Below are 14,705 nucleotides of genomic sequence, written 5' to 3' on the forward strand. Positions count from 1 at the left end.
TACGCGTACCACACGTTGAGAACCTAGGTTCTAGACAACAGCAGGGTGTAGTATGTTAATATTGAACATGAAAGTTGGTGCCAGCTAGGCAGGAGAGGCTTGTTATGTGCAGATGCTAGTGTCCCTTACTAGGGCAATTGGGAGGGGAGTTTATGACAGAAGATCACATTTTCTATTTCACCCCCTGTTAACTTAAAAACAATACCCGGACCATCTGGTTTATATACACAGAAGATCATATTTTGATGTGAAATGACTATATCAGCTGGAATTCAGGTAGTTTTTCTCCAGATAAAAAGCTATACATTTTTCCAGAAAAGTGTTCACTTTACCCATCAGGATGGACATTTTTGGCAGATAGGGGACCACACACACACACACACACACACACACGCGTGCGGCTGAGCAAACACTAATGGAGCTCTTATTATATGATAATCCTTTCTGTTGATCAGTTTGATGGACCAATAGGAAAGCCTGGCAGGAGATTTAATGATGACTTTACAGGAGTTCCCATAGTGTGCTCTATGGCAGGGGCATGTAGAGAGAAGGGAGCCCCAGCGTGAAGCATCTTTAAATTTGACACAGAGGCTTCTTATTGGTCAACTGATCTAAGCAATTAGAATTCTCATTCCAGATTAATGGACCAAATGGGAGCCCCAGTGGAAAATGTAATGATGTTTTTGCCATGACTCCTTTTTCAGTACTTATGTGGTAGTGCTGCAGAGTGCATGGACACTGGAGTAGAGTTGCTTTTAATCAAGATTACTATTACTGGAAGACTGCTGAGGATCAGAGCATAATGGATGACAATGATTATTGCATACAATTCATTTTTTTTTTCATTTTTTTCTTTGAGAAATGTAATTTCTTTATTGAAATATTTTAAGTGTCAGGTGTTTTACTGTTTGGGTGATGAATAAGTTACTCTGGGGTCCATTGCCACAGTTGTGTCCTGAGCACCAAAGTTGAGGCTTGGCAAGGAAGGGGTGGCAGAGGGGCAGAGACCTAAACTGTCTGGCTCAGGCATTCTTGCAATACCAGCCAGCAAGGTGGGGGGAGAGGGGGTAAAAAGGTTAAAAGAGGACTGAAGGGTATGGTGATTTAAAAATAAATAAATGAATACAAACATTCCAAAACCTAAACAAAACCGGAAATAGAGATAATAAACAGTAAGTGATAAGTAATGGATGGTGCTAAAGTAAGCCTGTCAAAAGCAAAATAAATCACCCACCACTATGCCTAAAAACAGCTTCTAGAGACTTTGCTCGGCTAGCCAAGCATTCATTTGACGATTGAATTAGCCATTAAACTGTGTGTGATGCCAGGGCAATGTTCTACTCACTTAAAACAAGTTCTTTTTAACACCTGTAAAATCCACCACAGAACACCTTGTAACTGGATGCATGGTGCACAAAGCAGAAAGAACAAAAATCTAAATGTATAAAAAAAAGACTTTATTTATCAAATGTCAAACAAAATATCTCTAACCACATTCCTACATACCATTCTTAAAAAAAAAACCCATTCTGAGCCCATCTACCAGCATGTATCCCTGATTATTGCACAAATCCCATACTTTGCATGCAAAAACACCTCCAGCATCTGAACAAATTGGTGGAACAGTTAACACCTGCATTTGAATTAGGGATGGTGTCTGATAAAGATCAAATCCTGCAAGAATGACTATATTGCTGTGCAAACTATGGATTCTGAAGTCTGAGCTAGTTGTCTCTACCTTATCAACCTAAGCCCCCCAAACCTTATCAAATGTTGTGGGATGACCCCACACTTGATGCGTCAGTTTAAACTGTGGTCAATTTCGATTCACTAGAGATTTGATGTATTCTACTGTAGAAACACTGCTTAGTTTCCATTTAAATAATACTTTTCCTGGCATATAATAAAATTATCCTTGAAAGAAGTTTCTTACGAGCCCCACATGTCACATTGTCTATAATTCCCAAAGTTTCAAATTCCATCCAGTCTGACTCATCTAAGTCTGAGTCATTCAAATATTCTTAAGTTGTGATGTGATAAAGAAATATAAATTGGTTTGTGCCAGACCCCCAGCCTCCTTAGACATTTGTAGGAATGTTTGCTTATTTTAGGAGTTTGTTCCTTACAAAGAATACTAGATTCTATCTAATGAACAACAATTTGTTTATAAAACAAATGTTCTTTTGGGACTAACTGAATGTTTAATCGTACCCACGAATGATACAATCTGGATTGTCCAACTTTACCAAATCTTTGTAGCAGAAGGATACATTGAGTGACTATACATTGAATGGATATATTAGGTAGTCTCACATATTACACAGAAATGGTAAGAATGAACAAAAAAGATTGTATCATTAGTAGATGAAAAAAAATGCTATCATTAGTGGGCACATTTAGGCATATCAAGGTAAAAAGAAAGAAAAGGTCTCCCCATATGAACAGCACCACTCCAGCGTATATTCAGAAATCTATAACAAGTTTATTGGTATCAAAAAACACACAACAGCTGTATGGACACACAATTAAAAACATTTAAAACCATCCACACTCCCTTGGGATCATAGGTATTACATATATATTATCAGTATCACCTGGCAGGACTTTAGTAGACACACCCGAGGGTCTCGTCCTTGATGAAGCAGGGTTACGTCCTGAGAAGCAGATATCGTCCGAGCCACCGTTGAGCTTACAGTAAATTCAGGTTTGTGAACATTAGTGAGATCATTACTCACTTCCAGCCCAGTAGGAGAGCACTGTACTACCATCACTTGAAGCAGAAGTTTTAAAAAAGATGATACCGTTTATTGGCCAACTCAACAGAATACAAGATCAAGACTTCAAAATATTATAAAACATTTCATTTTTGTTCTGTATATTTACATATGCCTTCATACTTTTAGCTATATAGCTCTCGCTTTATGATACACAGTAATAGTTGCTCATCGATGTTTGCCAGCCAATTAGTGTACCATACAATACCTCCTCACTCCTATAAACTACAAGATAGAACGGTGCGAGAATTTTATGAAAAATAGTTTCAAGCTGCTGAAGAACCAAGCCCACAAAACTGGCTTGACACTTTACATCTTTCAAAACTTGGCCCCAGACCAATCCTCATTGTTGAATGTCCCTTTCACCACTATGGCAGTCCAAAACGCTATAAATCAGCTGAAAACAGCTAAACCGCCTGGCCCAGATGGGTACTCCAACCTATATCATAAAACGTTCAGTCACATTCTAACTCCTTACTTAGTTAACGCTGTTCTAAATGGTGCTGCATTCCCTAATGAAATGCTTTTGGCCAAACCTCTCTGATCCCCAAACCAGATAAAGATGCTACCCTCCCACAGAATTACAGACTATTCTCCATTATTATCTAAACATTTTTTACAAAAAGCCTTTCCTCTATATTAGCCCAAAATATCCCCACAATTATCTCCCGTGAACAAACAGGATTTAATTTCAGTCACCAGGGCAACTTATAACATAAGATTAGCTACTAACATACTATAGGACAATACCAATCGCCTTATGCTTTTAAGCCTGGACCTTCACAAGGCTTTTGTTTTGGTATTCTGGACCTACTTGAACTCAGTATTCCAACATATGGGCTTTAGTGGCCCCTTTATGGCGGCCATGTCAGCACTATTTAGCCACTTATAAAACAGAATGAGAATACCTGAAGGTAGCTCTGATTTTTTTTTCTGGTTTATAGGGGAACCCAGCAGTGGTGTCCATTATCCCCTTTGTTCTTCGTTATGGTTATGGACCCCCTAGCCCTTGATATAAAGCAGATTCTAATATCAATGGCTAGAAATTAGAGAACTCAACTTATAAAATCACTTTTTTATTTTGCAGCTCTTGACCTTGCTACCCAATCTCCTTCGCATCCTAGAGGAATTCCAAAAAAGCTCTGGCCTCAAAATTAATATGTTGAATCAGTTGCGATGCCAGTAAACATACCAGCAGGCTCTTAGAATCTGATTGAAGCTAACTTCCCAGTCACTTGAAGCATTAATATAAATACCTTGGAGTTATTTTCACCCCATCCTTCTCTTCTATCCTTGAGCACAACCTAAACCCACTTCTTAACAATTCCAAAGCCCTCAAGAAGGAATGATCTTCAATCAGGATTTGCTTTGTTGGGCAGAGTGATTGCTGCAAAAATTATATTACTCCCTAAATTATCATTTATCTTTAGAGCACTCCCCTTATTTATAGTTTAAATGAAACTCCTCAACTTTCAGGTCTTAATAAATTAATTTATATGGAATTATAATGAACCCAGAGTAAGAAACTGCTTCAATGTGTCCTCCTTTGTGGGTGCAGTTTGAACTATCTACCATTTCCCACTACTCGTTTAATGGTCTCCTATGGAATCCAACTATACACTGTATCTTGCAGTTAAATAAAATGGTTTGGCAGCATCTGTGAATGTGGAAAAATGTGCGTTTCACTTTGTTTTAGCCTCCAAAAAGCCACTTATTCTCTCTTACTTAGTTAACCCTAACTTTCAGCCAGCCTTGGGCAATACAGAAGCTTTTAGCCGGTGGGTAGAAAATAAGTTTATCTTAGCCAGAAAGTTCTGGCTAGAAGAAAAATTCATCCCATTTTCTCTTTTTTCTTTTAAAGAGAACCCGAGGTGGATTGTATGTATCCTATTAGCACACAGAGGCTGGGTCTGCATATAATGCCCAGCATCTGTTGCTATACTGTTTCCCGCTAGGCCCCCCCTGCGCTCTGCTGTTCCCCATAAATCAGACAGCCGTGCTAGCGACATCTCTAGAAAGCTGTTTACATCTGCCCTGCCATTCAGCGCCGCTCCCCCGCCTCTTCTCTGTTGCCACTCCCTGCCTGCGTCCCTTCCCTCCCCACTGATTGGAAGGAAGGGACGCAGGCAGGGAGCGGAGATATAGAGGAGGCGGGGGAGCGGCGAGGGTGACTGTGCATATGTAAACAGCTGCGTGTCGCTAGCACGGCTGTGTGATTTATGGGGGACAGCAGACGACGGGGGGGGGGGGGGGGGGGGGCTGGGGGGAAACAGTATAGCAACAGAGGCTGGGCATTATATGCAGACCTAGCCTCTGTGTTCTAATAGGATTATTAAAACCCACCTCTTTAACAGATCTATTCCACAAACCAAACTTTTTAGATACACTCAGATTAGGCACTAGGTAGACATACAGTGGAGAGGCATAGAGCAGTGAGGGGATGAGTAAAAGAACTATGCCTTCAGCTAGTGCTAGTTGATCCGCCAGGCAGCAGCTGCACTGCCTGAAATACACACACTAGATTCCTACCCAAGTCGTTCTTTGACAGCTGCCTTGGACAATTTTAAACTAGCGTGTGTATATAGCTTTAGAGTTTTGACAATTTGTTCAAGAGGACTGGTTCTGATCATTATCAGGCGGTTGTGAAAGATTAATCAACACTGTACACGCTATTAGCAAAATTATCTTCTTGTGTCTTTCTGGTATACAAAATTATTTAAGCTGTGTTTTTCGAAAATTATAGCAGGATACAGGATGAGAGCCTGTAAGAGAAATATATTATACTTTGAAAGCTTGCTCATATAATCCACAGCCCTAGCCTGTAAATGGTATCATTTGTATTCAGAATTTTCAGCTTTCAGTGGTGCATTCAAATATTTAAACTCATTATTTACCTTAAACAGGAATATTATTCAAGGGAGGCAGATGAGTAAAGCCCCTGGGAAAGGCAACTAGTATTTAAATGTAGGATATGGGATACCGGTATTTAAGATGTGTATCTGTCATTAGTAACTAACCTTTCGGACTAACTTATATTCACTTAGTATGCACCTTAGTATGTCTGGAGACCTTCCTGGCACTTCTTGGCATCATTTAATATATTTAAATTGAATTAAGTTTTATAGGGAAGTGAACATTTGGCATGTAACCGATTAAAGTTACATACATTCATAATACTGATGGACAAAATAATAATTTGTGATGATTTTGCCCAACTGTCTGACGTTTGTATAAGCATCTATACCCAACAACGAACAGACCACAAGCAAATAGCCAGGATGCTTATGTTGTCTATAGCATCATATCTATAGCCATGCCTCTGTCAGGTGGCACATCCATCAATGGACAGCTCACACAATTATACGCTACATCCCCAGTACTAAACAGAAGTTTGCCTTCTTAAAACAGAAGGTATTTGTGATTATTCAGGTTGGAGTGAGCTCTGAGGTGTCCCACAATGCATCACTGCCGAATATGCAAATCATCTCTTTGTTGTCGCTGATAGCTAAATACACCTCCAGAACCGCTGAAATGCAACTAGCCAACTAATCCAACATGCATGCAGACTGTTTCTGATTGGTTGATGTGCATGGCATTGATTAATATGGCTCTATGGGGTAGAACTTTAAACACCCAGGGTTACAGATTGCCCAGCGAGGTCATGATGAACCAGAACTCCTAGGAGTGTGTAAGGGGCATCACTGCTGAATATAAAAATTATCTCTGAAACTCTGGGTGTGTCAAGTCCTACCCCATATTACTCCATGCCATGCACTGATGATCATCAACCAATCCAAAACTGTCTGTAGGCATGTTGGATTAGTTTGGCTCTGTAACAAGCTGACACATCATTGAATTACAGCGGTTCTGAAGGTGTGTTTAGCTATCAGGGCCTACAAAACAGTGATTTGCACATTCCGCAGTGATGCACTGTGGGACACCCCAAATGCTCTCTCCAACCTGAATAATCGCAAATACCTTCTGTTCTAAGAAGGCAAAACTCTACTTTACATAGCTTTTTAGTAAGGGGGCTTTTTGGTCTCTTTCAGCCCCTTACACACTTCTAGGAGTACAGATACTCAATACTGTTTATTTAAGCCGCCACTGTAGTTGACAAATATTGACTTCTTTACCCCGACCATGTCAATCTATCATTCCCTATACAGTATTCATTTTTTTATGTGTGAAAAATCTCTACCTTATTTAATAAAAACTGTATGCTTTGTGGTCTGAATGCATTCAAGAATTCTATTTTTAATTTTGAGGCTCGTACACACATGCAATGGTTATTGGCTGGATCCTTGTACACTAGCTTCAGTTGCCTAAATGATTGCTTCAGATGATGGTTTACAGACAATCCCTGTACCTGCACGCTCATTTCCCTGCAGAGCAGCCCGTCCTGTGAGGAAGAGAACACAAAGCAGTTGGTCAAAGATTTTCCAACACAGCCACCCGCAAAAGAGGAAGGGGTCATTGTCAAATGACATGGAGACTGTCACTTGAAATTATCATGAATTGTATGTTGGCCAACAAAAATCTACTGAATGTGTACATAGCCTAAGTACAGCTAATCAGACAACCATTAGGACAAATGAGCAAAAGATCATCACACACATCTTTCTCTCTGTACAATGTGAATAGGAAAATATAGGTCAGGGAAATGAGGAAATACACAGTGATAATCAACCAGCGAAATCTGATTGCTAATCATCCCAGTAAGGCGGCGACCAGAAGAACCAGAAGAAGAGCAGAGGATTAGACAGACAGGACTTGGGGCCCGAACATACCAAATATCATGATCGTTAACAATGATCAATTGTGATTTGCTCTATATGCAAAAGGCACATTTTGAAACAATTTGATGTGATTATGCAGATATTCGCCTTGCAATTACAATGCAAATACAAATTCTGCCAAAAGAATAATAAAATGGGAGATTGCTAAAATAATTGAAGAGCACAGAGTTTGCTATGCAATTCTCTTGCGCACCCATTCATTTAAAGTGTACCTGCAAGTAAAAAGTTTTATACATACCTGGGGCTTCCTCCAGCCCCATAAGCTCAGATCCCTCCTATGCCGCCGCTCCCCGCGCTCTGAAGTTCCAGTACCGGGTCCCGCCACTTCAGCCAGTCGTGCAAGTCTACGCAGGAGAAGTGCGCCCTGTATGTATCTCTCCAGCGGCTGCTGGAGTGATATGCAAAGAGGCACTTCTCTTACATCAGACTCGATACCGGAGCTGCAGACAGCAAAGGATGGCGGCGTGGGAGCGATCCGAGCTTATGGGGTTGGAGGAAGCCCCAGGTATGTATAAATCTTTTTACTTGCAGGACCTCTGGTTTCCTTTAACCCAAAGGCACATTCAGGAAAATGCTGCATGTAATACAACTGCGTTTGGGTGAAGATTGGATCTCAGCAGTGTAAAGAGGCCACTGCAATTACTATATTAAACATGGCACCCCAGCGCTCAACAAAATGCATGTTCTTCCATAATCTGATTGAAGAGCATGCAGTGTGACCTGACCCTTATGCCAGATCAGTCACAGGGCAACAATCACCAAATGTCTTTCCATACATTTATTATCCATTACTTTGTCAGGAAAGGGAGGAATTGTGAATGGGAACTAAATATATGATATTTTTCTCCCCATTTTTCTAAGAGGAAAAAGGTTGAAGAGGAACTCCAGGCTGCCAGAAAATCCCCTGTATGCATTTCAGACTAGGTACACTTTAAAGCTCCTAAAACCCCCCAAACTTGTTCATCCCTTCAGGTAGTTTTGAATATCCTGCAGACATCATCAGTCTAGTCCCTGTCCTAGCAGAAGTACTATTGGAAGGGATGGGTCCTGCTTATTGCACTAGCTGCTTGTTGGACACAAAACTACTCTTCTCTGGATCCAAAAGACTGACAGTTAACTACTAATATTCATCTGGCGGTGTTGAATAAAGATGGCTAATGTAAATTTTTAGTCGCATGAAAACTGAAGGTGTAGATTTACAATAATAACTAATTCTTACTGTCATCTCAGCGCAGGAAATGCAGCCATATTGATTTTTTTTCTGCAAATTCTGAAAGAGAATACAAGAGACAATAGACACACAAAGGTTAAACAAATATCTTCATGTAACATGCATTGTATCCAAAGTGCTTTGTTAGAGCCTCTTTATGTTTGTGAGAGCCCATAGAGGGAAAATTTCTGTTTCAATAATTTTATTGAATGCAAATATAACAAGTAACATCGTAAACATGTCATGAAACATTATACAATCATCATTATACAGGTGGCCATACATGGTACAATTTTAATTTTTTTTTTGATTAGATAACTTAGTTTGATTATTCTGTTAGATCGAATATAAAGATTTTTCCAGCATGTCCGATCAGATTTTTCTCGAAAAAACAGGATAATCGTTCAAATTTCTTGATCGAAATAAAAAATATTTTCAACTTTCATTTGATTCGATCATTTAGATCGAATAAACGGGAAAACCGAACGTTTTTATTGTATCGTGTATAGGCACCATAAGAGTAAACAGTTTATCAGCGCCAAGGAAATAAAACATATGATCGCTGCTGAGAATGAACAACGTCTAAAGTCCACAAAATTAGTATTATGAAGTCAGCGCAGATCAAAGAGTAATAAATACAGTCAATAAAACTTAACCACGGTGAAATTCCAACCTCACATGGTCTCATGGCCAACCATCACCAGAAAAGAGTAAGAGGGCTTACCAGCTGCCAACAACCCACATTATAAGGTTGTATGTCTCGCATTCAGTGGTAACGAACCTCGAGCAGCTATGGATCCAAACTTCCACCACTCCCTCACTCCGATATATGGTATGGTATCCAGGAAGGCCAATATATAAACAGAACAAAAAACGGCAACTCTAAGTGTAAATCATTTATTGTAAAAACAATTGGTATAGACCGTAAAACACAAGATAAAAACAAAGACTTACATACAGGGCCCAGGAACTGGAAACCCCTAATAAAAACTTGCGCACGATCTCACAAAGCATATTTGACACTGATTCACATATACAATATATAATTGATCTCTACACCACCCCAGAGCCCAAGGCCTCAACCATCAAGGATTAAAAACTAGTGAAGTTGTCATCACCCTCCATGTGTCATGTATTAATATGTGATATAAGCCCTCCTTCCCCTTGGGATTTGCCCTGCTTCTTGTGTGGGGTTGGTGGGTTCTCTCAACAATAAATTGGTAGAGGAGTTCCTCTTACATTTTTAAATGTAATTTGGTGGGAGATTACAGGTTAGTTGGTTTAACCCCAGTGCATCCAGAGAGGTACAGAGGACAAGAATACGGATTAGTTACGCTCTTACAAGGTCTTCTAAGTAATAGTCATAATAGTAATAGAGGGGAAAGTTCACCTCTGACAGCACATTATCACAGTGCAGACTGCAGTGTGGGGATGAATGGTCTATAGTATGGATGAAAGAAAACCCAAACTATGACAAAAAATAAAAAGTTGTACTTACCTATGAAGAGGTTTGTCAACAGGCTTCCCACATCCTCCACCATACCGCTCCCCTTTGTGACTGAGTGTGGTCATGCTACACCTGCTTGAGTACAGCCACACGGAGCTCTATTTTGATATGTGCAGAGGATCAGTGCACGGCAACGGTGGGGTTGAGGAAGAGATGGTAAGCCTCTGGATGGTACCCTCAACCTAGGTAAGTATCTAACACCCCCCCCCCCCCCCCAGTTAGGGTTCACTTTAAGCCTCGGCTTTTACATTATGGCTACATATGCAAAGTCTCACCAGATTGTAAGAAGAGCCCTCTTCCCTGTGTGCTCTTCTCCGCCACCATATGGACTCAGTGACTTGTCTGCTATAGTTGTTCCTACATGGCAATCTGTGCACCATTGTTTATTGTTACATCACTATTTTGTGTACCATTGTTTAAAGTAGACCTGAATTCAGAACGTCTTCTCTGCTCTAAAAGATACACAGCAGCATAATAACCTTTAAACAAAAACATTTCTTTGTTACAGCTGATACAAATCCTAAAATAAATCTGCACTGTTTCAACTTCCTGATTCATGGAAGCCGCCTGTGCTTTTGAATGAACTTATCTGCCATCTCTGCCGTGGCAGTCATCTGACATGGGAGAGATCAAATTACAACTTGTGATTAGACACAAATGAGGGGAATTAAACAGCCTAAACTCTCTAAATACATACAGGGTGCATTTATCTGTGTTTTCCTTCTGTTCTGTGCAAGAGGTCAGATCCACTTTAATGCTGTAATGTACCTTTTTCACATTGTTTTTTTTTACAGGGATCCTTCTGGCAATGCCTGTGATTACGGCAGAACCCAATGCACTGCTGAGCTAATGTAAATTAAAGGCTACATTCACGGTGCTGCTATTTGGTGCAACAAATGGTCACAATGGAAAACTTCACCACCTATGCGACGTTCACAGCAAGGCCAGTGCGGTTTAACGGCATGCGGCATAACAACGCACTGCATGCACTGCATTACCATAAAATGTGCGCATTAACAGTGATAGTGAAGCATACTTTTCATTGGCTGTATGCTTCAGTGTATGCTGCATGAGTGGATAATGGATAACATGAGGCGAGAATTTCCCGTTCCGTTGCATTCCTGCTGTTACAGGGAACACAATGCAATTGCTGATTCCTTTTGACTGCAGTACTGTCTAAATCAAACACCTGAAATAAGCATGCAGCTAATATGGCCAGACTTTAATCCCAGCACCTGATGTTCTGGATCATGGCTGAAAATATTGGTTAGACACCAGGGGCGTAACTGCAAATCGTTTTCCCCCCTAGCAAAACTTTGTTCATACCACTTCCCTTGTCTCCCCTTGGTCACCCTCACAGCCAGGGGACCACTTTGCAAGGCTTGTAAAACAAGTGTAGCCATCGCAATCTTTACACTTATAACAAGTGTAGCCACAAAAACACCTGAGGATGGGCCCCTTTATTGGAGGGAGAAAATTAGTAGTTGGGGACCCCTTACAGCTCTGGTCCCCTCTGCGGTGGCAGGGTCTGCTGCCCTGGGACACAGGAACAGGATTAGCAGGTCAGCCAACAACTGGCATAGTTTAAAAGGAAATAAAGACAGCCTTCACATTACGCTCACAACTGGGTGATTCTAGAATGTGTGTTCACCTTTGATTGTGCACTGTAATATAGGAAATGGAATAAGATAATGAGCCTCATACACTATTTCTGGTGGTGAGTACTTGCCTGCATTACAATATAAAATCTTTCATTCGTACATAACAACTATGTGGTGTTCCAGGTACATTTATCTGGGTTTTACCATTAAACCGATGTGTAGTTGTATTTTGGCCACCCATGGAATTTTTTCTGTCTATCGCTTATTTTAGCAGCTCTGTGTCTTAAACAATAGACATTTTCCTATGTAATTTTTTTTTCAAAGCAACACTGGAGATTTTCAATACTTAGGAATACCCATTCCTAAAAATGCTTTATGTATTGCTATGTAAAGGCAGCCATAGTTAAATCTACAGCAGATATGCTTATCAATGATAAGATTACTGAGGGTTTATAATAAGAAAAAAGAAAAAGTGAATTAATATGAATTTGTATCTGACCTGGTAATAATTTCTTTATCATATTTTAACCTATATCCTATAATTGTAAAACATTAGACATTGCAGCAATCAACTCAGGCCAACCCTAACTACAGCCTGATAGGTGGTCACTGAGCTGAGGGCAGCCCCCAGCAACACAGGTGGGGGTGGCCACAGAGTCCGGACTTCATCAGAGAGTCTTCGGGCAAAACTGCCATGATGGTTTTGCCGAGAGGGGGTTGAAAGGGTTTAACAATAATACCAATTTTCTTGCAAATTGGTGAGTTATATACCTGTTCCATCACTGAAGCTACTATCACGTGCAATAAGGATTACATGAATTGTATTTAGAATTTCACTGCAGGTACAATTTAATAGAACTAGCATTTGTGTATAAGATTTCTATTTTGCAGCATACTAAGAATAGTTTTGTGGTGCCCCTTCCTGTAGGTGTCACTCCAGGCAAGTGCCTTGTTTGTCTATACCTTAAAACGGCCCTGATCAGGTAACTCACACAAACACACACTCACATGCCCATAGATCAGAACACCACATTAACAACAAATGACTTGTAATTGCATAAATTTCAAATTGGGCACTAAATATCAAATAAAATGTTTGTGCAGTTTAATTTAAACAATATGTTAAAAGATGTAAAAACTTCACATCACAAATGACAACCTGGCCTGTAGAAGTGAGGTAGGTGGCAGCTGCTTTGCCCTCAAGGGCTTTCTTAAGTCTGGTTACTGTTGACTACCGGTAGTAGCTATGATTCAAGTGTGCTTGGAAGGAGGAAATGGTGCAATGTACTCTCTAAAATGATGCAGGTGTTGGATGATCACACTTACAAAGGGGGGAATCATGACGTACGAGTGTGTGTATTTGTGTGTGTGTGTGTGTGTGTGTGTACACCTAGAAATGATGCAGATTAAATATTTTAAGCACAAAACTGAAATGCACATGTACTGCATTTATAGTGATGCTTTCTGTTGACAGATTTTTTTGAAGGCAATGCAATCAAACTATGTACATACATTCTCAAATGTTTGATGCACATAAACTAAATTGTAAGAAAAATAAATCTTATGTCAAGAAGCAGGGCTGCTTGTGAAGATGTCAAACACTGAAAACAGCATGGCTGCAACTGGCAGGTTTAATGCATGCATTATCTATTACTATGATTTATTTTTTTAATCTGACTGAAGCAGCTCCCGAGGCTAAGTGATGAATACCACTTTTTGCACATGAGAGGCATGATAGGTGTTATTAGTAAAGATTGCCAAATAATGGCCTCTGGTAAAACACAGGTTGGCACTAAACACACTAATCTTTTCCTATTTACATGCAGATTGTGTAGTGATGTGCAAGGAATTACCATGTAGTGTGAGGCTGTGGACAATGTAGTGTGGACTGATGTGCAGGTCCGTGTAGGAAAGCTTCAGGTACAGTAGGTCCTCCTCAGTCATGATGTATCTCTTTATTCAATCTCTTCTTCCCATATCTGCACTTTTGTATCCCTTATTATCCCTCTCTCCTTCTCCAAGCTGCTTTTCCCATTCCTTCCAATTTTCTTTTCCTCCTCTCTCCATCACCCCCCCCCCCCCCTTTTCCCCCTCTCTCTCTCCTATCTCTTTTTCATTCTGCCTTCCTTCTTCCTTTTCTCTGGTTCCCTCTCTCAGCTTTCCCTGCATTTCTCCTTGCCTCCTTCCCATATTCACACTCTCTTTCCTTATCTCCCTGTCACTGTCACACACAGAGTCTGTTTCTCTCTCTCTTTCACCGGCTGAAATTCTCCTTTTCCCCTCTTTCTCTCTCTTCTTTTCTCCATCAGCAGCAGTGAGTGTATAGCGGCATTCTCCCCTTCCCTCTCTACCTGAGTGCTGCTGTCTCTCCTGTCCTGTGCTGTCTCTCCTGTGCCGTCTCTCTGCTGTTCCCGCTCTCTGGCCGTGCCATTCCCTGTCTCTGATTGACATTCCCCCTGTGTGTGTGCAACAAGAGCCGCTCCATGAGTCCGCATGCAGCTCACCTGTAACACTCGCCCAGTGACAGTGAGCGGGCTGCTGCTGCTGCTGTTGCTGCCTGAGGAGCATCTATTGGTGACAGTCTCTCGGTGACAGTCACTCCGTATGCTGCCCCTGCGAGTCTTCTCTGCCCCCGGGTGTCCCTTCGCCCGCAAAGATGCCTTTTCACCCGGTAACGGCGGCTTTGATGTACCGGGGGGTGTACACCATCCCCGAATTACTGAGAGAGCACGCACCGACTCAGCTCCCCGAAGACGAGATAGAGGGTAAGTCAGCCGGTCTGCGGGGGCATGGGGCTGGCATTGGGCTAAGGTGATC

General features: G+C 41.0%; 1 protein-coding gene across 1 annotated transcript in view; it reads left to right on the top strand.

Moving 5' to 3' along the window:
• Positions 1-14,022: 14,022 nt before the first annotated feature.
• Positions 14,023-14,705, top strand: part of CABP7 (calcium binding protein 7) — a 163,424-nt gene continuing 162,741 nt past the window's right edge. Inside the window, exon 1 of the mRNA XM_068271494.1 lies at positions 14,023-14,653. Coding sequence (XP_068127595.1) covers positions 14,545-14,653 — 109 coding nt within the window. The 5' untranslated portion in view covers positions 14,023-14,544. The remainder of the gene's footprint in view (positions 14,654-14,705) is intronic.

The sequence above is a fragment of the Hyperolius riggenbachi genome, chromosome 1 (genome assembly GCF_040937935.1).
Source record: "Hyperolius riggenbachi isolate aHypRig1 chromosome 1, aHypRig1.pri, whole genome shotgun sequence".
NCBI lineage: Eukaryota > Metazoa > Chordata > Amphibia > Anura > Hyperoliidae > Hyperolius > Hyperolius riggenbachi.